General features: G+C 41.8%; 1 protein-coding gene across 1 annotated transcript; it reads left to right on the top strand.

The window, feature by feature from the left end:
- The first annotated feature begins 839 nt into the window (after positions 1 to 839).
- LOC116861424 (60S ribosomal protein L17) lies at positions 840 to 1,449 on the top strand. Its single transcript, XM_032847976.1, has one exon. The coding sequence runs from the start codon at positions 873 to 875 to the stop codon at positions 1,425 to 1,427; it is 555 nt and encodes a 184-aa protein (XP_032703867.1). The 5' UTR covers positions 840 to 872; the 3' UTR covers positions 1,428 to 1,449.
- Positions 1,450 to 6,562: the final 5,113 nt, after the last annotated feature.

Below are 6,562 nucleotides of genomic sequence, written 5' to 3'. Positions count from 1 at the left end.
ACCCCTTATGGTAGATGTTCCCACCTTGTCTTTTGCAGTTAAGTGTTGCCACTTGGCCTCAGCTTCTCTGGGAATCTGTCATCCCCATTGAAAACAGGGAGCCTTTTGTTTCCCTTGCCTTTGGAGACGTATCTTGAAAGAAGTTGCTGTGGTTGATGTCGAAGAGGTTACTGCCTATGTTCTCTTCTAGGATTTTGATGGATTCCTGCTTCACATTGAGGTCTTTCATCCAGTTAGAGTTTATCTTTGTGTATGGTGTAAGAGAATGGTCCAGTTTCATTCTTCTGTATATAGTTGTCCAATTTCCCCAGCACCGTTTATTGAAGAGACTGTCTTTCTTCCATTGGATATTCTCTTCTGCTTTGTTGAAGATTAGTCGACCATAGAGTTGAGAGTCCATATCCGGGCTTTTTATTCTGTTCCATTGGTCTATGTGTCTGGTTTTGTGCCAGTACCATGCTGTCTTGGAGATCACAGCCTTGTAATATAGCTTGAAATCAGGCAATGTGATGCCCCCAGCTTTGTTTTTCTTTTTCAACATTTCCTTGGTGATTCAGGGTCTTTTCTGGTTCCATACAAATTTTAGGATTGTTTATTCCAGCACTTTGAAAAATGCTGATGGTATTTTGATCAGGATGGCATTAAAAGTATAGATTGCTCTGGGCAGCATAGACATTTTAATGATGTTTATTCTTCTGATCCATGAGCATGGAATGTTTTTCCATCTTCTTTTGTCTTCTGTTGATGGGTGTTAAGGAGGGCACAGATTGCATGGAGCACTGGGTGTTACACACAAACAATGAATCATGGAACACTACATCAAAAACTAATGATGTGCTCTTCCTCTCAGCGGCCAGGGGTGACCTCTGAACATGGTTCGCTATTCGCTTGACCCAGAAAACCCTACGAAATCATGCAAGTCAAGAGGTTCAAATCTCCGTGTTCACTTTAAGAACACACGTGAAACTGCCCAGGCCATCAAGGGTATGCATATCCGAAAAGCCACCAAGTATCTGAAAGACGTCACTTTGCAGAAGCAGTGTGTGCCATTCCGTCGCTACAATGGTGGAGTTGGTAGGTGTGCCCAGGCCAAACAGTGGGGCTGGACACAAGGTCGGTGGCCCAAGAAGAGTGCTGAATTTTTACTGCACATGCTTAAAAACGCAGAGAGTAATGCTGAACTTAAGGGTTTAGATGTCGATTCTCTGGTCATTGAGCACATTCAGGTGAACAAAGCCCCCAAGATGCGGCGTAGGACTTACAGGGCTCATGGTCGGATTAACCCATACATGAGCTCTCCCTGCCACATTGAGATGATCCTTACTGAAAAAGAGCAGATTGTTCCTAAACCAGAAGAGGAGGTTGCACAGAAGAAAAAGATATCCCAGAAGAAACTGAAGAAACAAAAACTTATGGCCCGGGAGTAAATTTGCACAGAATAAATGCAAAAAAAAAAAAAAAAACAACAACTAATGATGTACTGTATGGTGACTAAAATAACACAATAAAAAAATGTGTTCAACCATTGTTTGATGAACAGTATGTTTCCTGGTAGAAGATACTCCAGAACAGCCCCATGTCTTAACTCTTTTCTGTAAATGCTCATAGAGGGACAGTGTTTCACACAATAGATGTATTGCTGCAAACTTATATCTGTAAATAAAATTTGAATAGTATTTAGCAAAAAAAAAAAAAGAAAGAAAACAGGGAGCTTGTCTTAGTGTGTTCAGGCAGCCCTAACAGAGTATAATAGACTGAGTGGTTTATAGAAAAACAAATATTTACTTCTCAGTTCCAGAGGCTGGGAAGTCCAAGATCGAGGCACTTGCAGATTTGGTGTCTGTTGAGACCTGCTTCCTTGTTCATAGATGGCTGTCTTCTTACTGTGTCCTCACATGGTGGAAGGGGCAGAGCCTTTATCATAAGGGCACCAATTCCATTCTTGAGGGCTCCATCCTTGTGACCTAATCACCTCCCAAAGGCCCCACCTCCAAATACCATCACACTGGCGGTTAGGTTTCAACATATGAATTGGGGGGACACATTCAGGATATAGCATCTAGCCCTGGCCCCCCAAAACTCATGTCCTTCTCACATGCAAAATATACTCATTCCGGCCCAACAATCCCCAAAGTCTTGATTTGTTCCAGCATCATCTCTAAAATCTAAAATCTTTTTTTTAAGATTTTACTTATCTATTTGTCAGAGAGAGACACAGTGAGAAAGGGAACACAAGCAGGGGGACTAGGAGAGGGAAAGCAGGCTTCCCACTGAGCAGGGAGCCCAATGCAGGGCTTGATTCTAGGACCCTTGGATCATGACCTGAGCTTAAGGCAGACACTTAAAGATTGAGCCACACAGTCACCCCTAAAATCTAAAATCTTATCTAAGTATTATCTAAATCAGATATCAACCACGAGAGACTATGGACTCTGGGAAAAAAACTGAGGATTTCGAGGGGAAGGGATGGAGTGCCCAGGTGATGGGTATTGAGGAGGGCGCGTGTTGTGATAAGCACTGGATGTTATATGCAACTAATGAATCATTGAACACTACATCAAAAGCTAATCATGTACTATACACTGGCTACCTGAACATAATTTAAAAAATAAGCTATGAGTGAGACTCAATATATGATTCATCCTGAGGCAAATTGCTCTCCAGCTGTGAACCCAAGTCATGTACTTTCAAATATAATGTCAGCACAGGCATAGGGCAGACATTCCCATTCCAAAAGGGAGAAATTGGAGAGAAGGAAAAAGTGATAGGGTCCAGGCAAGTCCAAAACCCAAGGGGGCAAATTCCATTAGACCGTAAGGCTCTTCGGCTGGACATTCTACCCCGCAGGTCTGCTGGGGTGAATGTCTCACCTTCCAGACACACTGGAGAGAAGCACATGGTGGCAGGATTACTCCACAGTTTTGTTGATCATGGATTGGGCCCCTTAGGTTTTTGGGTAGCTGGCCCCCAAGCAGTGTCCCCAGGGTTCTTTTACTTTGGCTCTATCATCAGAGAAGCAGGCCTGATGATCTCTGGATTGCCACCAGTGTCATTCTTCCCCTGAAGTCATACCTGGCCTGCAAAGGGAAACAACCACAGAGGTTCCAAGGTGCAGGTGCTCCTCTCATTAATGGATTTCTTAATGTCTTAATGTGAAGGAGGTGTCTTCTGAGCCTTTTCATGAAACATGGTTGGGGACTGTGTACAGGTCATACATTATAAATTCTGTCCAGCATTCCTATCATCCTAAGCTTTTGTATTCCCTCTTCCATATTGTGCCAGGGCACCTCTAGCATCTCAGCTTCATTAATGTGGGCCACAAATAAGTTCCAGTTTCAGTCAACAAAGAAAGCTCTTAGAGCCACTTTCAGCTATATGTTCTAACACATTAAATCCAGAATTTCTGGTAAGTGTACCCATATCAATGAATTTTGCCCTCCTTCATCTAATACCCTTAGAATCTGCTTCTGCACATATTTCCCAGGTTTCTGCCAATATATATTAGCAAAGTCTTAACAATTCTTTTGGTATATAAGCTGTTTCTTCCTTGGTCATAGTGTGTACTTGTTCCCCTGGAACATGCTGAGATCTGACTTAAGTTACAGTTCTATCAACAGTAGGGGGTGGTTATGTTTGGTCTTGAGGAGAATGATCATCTGCTTTCAAGGCGTTTGGGCCAGGTGAGTTTATTACGGTGTTTTCAAGGAGAGAAAGGCTAGACTCAGACACTGAAGGGCAAGGTACTTCCATTAGTAAGGGAGGCTCAGAATGACTTTGTAGTTTAAGACTGTCAATTTCATCTGGAGCCAAACTGATGCTACCATTTCAAGTTTGAGGATCCCATTCTTTACCAGACTTTTACCAACTTTCACATGAGAAACTTGTCAAGACTGTGAATTCAACTGTCATTACAATTCAACAACCCATACAATTAAGTATTGTACTTGATTTTTAGCAACATTAGCCCTGTAGCTACAATAAATAAGAACATCTTTTACACATCATGAAAGCTCTCTGGTTCTTAGACTGTGGCTTGAGCTGAGAAATTAATGGACATAAGCTTGTCATTTTCTCTTTGTAAGTGCTCAGTACACTCAAAATAATCCATCTCACGTCACAGTCTTTATAGCCATGATTATTGCCATAATGGTCAAGTGCAACAGCCTTTTAAGCTTCCAAGGACATGCTTCAGTTAGTATTTCAACACAGTCAACCATAGGTTGATTAATTGTGATGCCACCATATGCCATGGATTATAAGCATCCATTTCTCATTGGCAAGGACTGTGCTCAAGTGCAGAGGTGTGAACAAATCAAACCAAAAGTCTCATTTCTGCAGGTCTATTTCCTGGGACCACTCTTATTTTTTTTTAAAGATTTTATTTATTTATTTGACAGAGATCACAAGTAGGCAGAGAGGCAGGCAGAAAGAGAGGAAAGGAAGCAGGCTCCCTGCTGAGCAGAGAGCCCGATGTGGGGCTCCATCCCAGGACCCTGAGATCATGACCTGAGCCAAAGGCAGAGGCTTTAACCCACTGAGCCACCGAGGCGCCCCTCCTGGGACCACTCTTGATGATAATTCTGTATCAGCCTGAGTCCTATCTGGAGAGAGGAATGACACAGTAATTTGAACAGAGAAGGTTAATATAAGGTATTACGTATGAGAGGGGATTGGAATAATGAGAGGTTGGCTAGGAAGATGTAAAGAGAAATCCAAAGAACATAGAAATAACAGATATAAGAAGTAGTCACTATCTCCAGGCTGAGATACAATGCTCTGGGGCTGACATGCAGATTTTATTGGAGAAGCATGACCGTAGCTCATTGAATAGCAGAGAAATCACTATGGTGCTACACTGGTGGAACTTTCTGGAAACCTTTTCTCTGGAACTTGCCAGAAATCTGCCTGCTGTGGGAATCACTGAGCACTATTGCTCTATGCTCTGAAGGAGCCAGGCCTTGGGGAGGCTGCAGGATCCAGAAGCACTCAGCTTGCCACCAAAGTGCCTGAGGGTGAGTGCTAGGGGGAGGGAAAACTACTAATCACCGGGTGATACTGGCTGCCATGCACTGCAAGAACCAGGCCCTGGAAAAGTTGTGAGCACTGCAGGAGTCTGATACCAGAAAAAGCCATGCAGAAGGAGCCTGCCAAGCAAGCACACAGGAATCAGGAAGGAAGCCTCTTTTCCTCTTGCAATATCTCTCCAGCTCCCTCTACTGAAAAAGCTTCAGTGCCAGCTGGCAAAGGAAAAATAGTTAAAATATGCTCCATTATCACGGAGCAGGCAGAGAGGGTGAATTTGAAGTTGAGAAGCAATAAATTGACAACCAGCACACCAGGGACCAAAGAAGAAATCATAATGAAAATTAGAAAGTATTTGAATGGAATTGAAATGAAAGTATAATTTATCAAAATTTATGGAATGCAGCAAAATCAGTGCTTAAGAAGAAATTTATAGTGTTAAATGCTTATATTAAAAAAGAATGGGTCGGGGCGCCTGGGTGGCTCAGTGGGTTAAGCCGCTGCCTTCCGCTCAGGTCATGATCTCAGGGTCCTGGGATCGATTTCCGCATCGGGCTCTCTGCTCGGCAGGGTGTCTGCTTCCCCCTCTCTCTCTGTCTGCCCCTCTGCCTACTTGTGATCTCTGTCTGTCAAATAAATAAATAAAATCTTTAAAAAAAAAGAATGAGTCTCAAACCAATGACCTCAGCTTAAGAAATTATGATAAAAAGAGGAAAGTAAACTCAAAATAAGTAGAAGAAAGGAAATAACAAAGATAAGAGCAGGAATCACTGAAGTAGAAAACAGAAAAACAATAGAGAAAATCAAAGAAACCAATAGCTGGCTCTTTGGGAAGATCAATAAAACTGATAAACCTCTAGCCAGAATAAGGAGGGAAAAGAGAGAGAAGACCCAGATGACTAATATCAGGAATAAGATATGGGACAATGCTATAAATCCTACAGAAATTGACATAATAATAAAGGGATGTTATAAAGAGTTTTATGCCCACAAATTTGGCAATTTAGATAAGATCGACACATTCCTTAAAAGATACAAGCTATCAAACTCACTCCAAAAGAAATACAACCTGAATAACTATATATCTTTAAAGAAATTTATTTCATAGTTAAAAACATTTCTGTAAGGAAAATTCAATGCCCAGATAGCTTCACTGGGCATTCCATTTGACCAAACAGTTAGGGAAGAAATAATAGCAATTGTACACAAACTTTCCAGAAGATAGAAGTGGAATGTATTAATTTTCTATTGTTATGTACAAAACTACTACAAACTTAATGGCTTCAATCAATATTTATTTATTATTTCAGTTTCTGTAGGTCAGAAGTCCAGCATGACATGACTGGGCTCTCTGCTCAAGGTGTAACAAAGCTGTAATCAAGATGCTTGCCATGCTAAGTTCTTATCTGGAGGAACTTATCTGGGGAAAAACATTTCCAAGCTCATTCTTGTTGTTGGCAAAATTGAGTTCCTTGCAGTTGTGAGACAGAGGATCCCACTTTCTTGTGGGCAATCAGCTGAGGCTACTCTTGTCTCCTAG

The sequence above is a fragment of the Lontra canadensis genome, unplaced genomic scaffold, assembly GCF_010015895.1.
Source record: "Lontra canadensis isolate GAN:19392208 unplaced genomic scaffold, GSC_riverotter_1.0 scaffold197, whole genome shotgun sequence".
In the NCBI taxonomy this organism is placed as follows: Eukaryota; Metazoa; Chordata; class Mammalia; order Carnivora; family Mustelidae; genus Lontra; species Lontra canadensis.
This window is presented reverse-complemented; position numbering and strand designations above follow the sequence as displayed.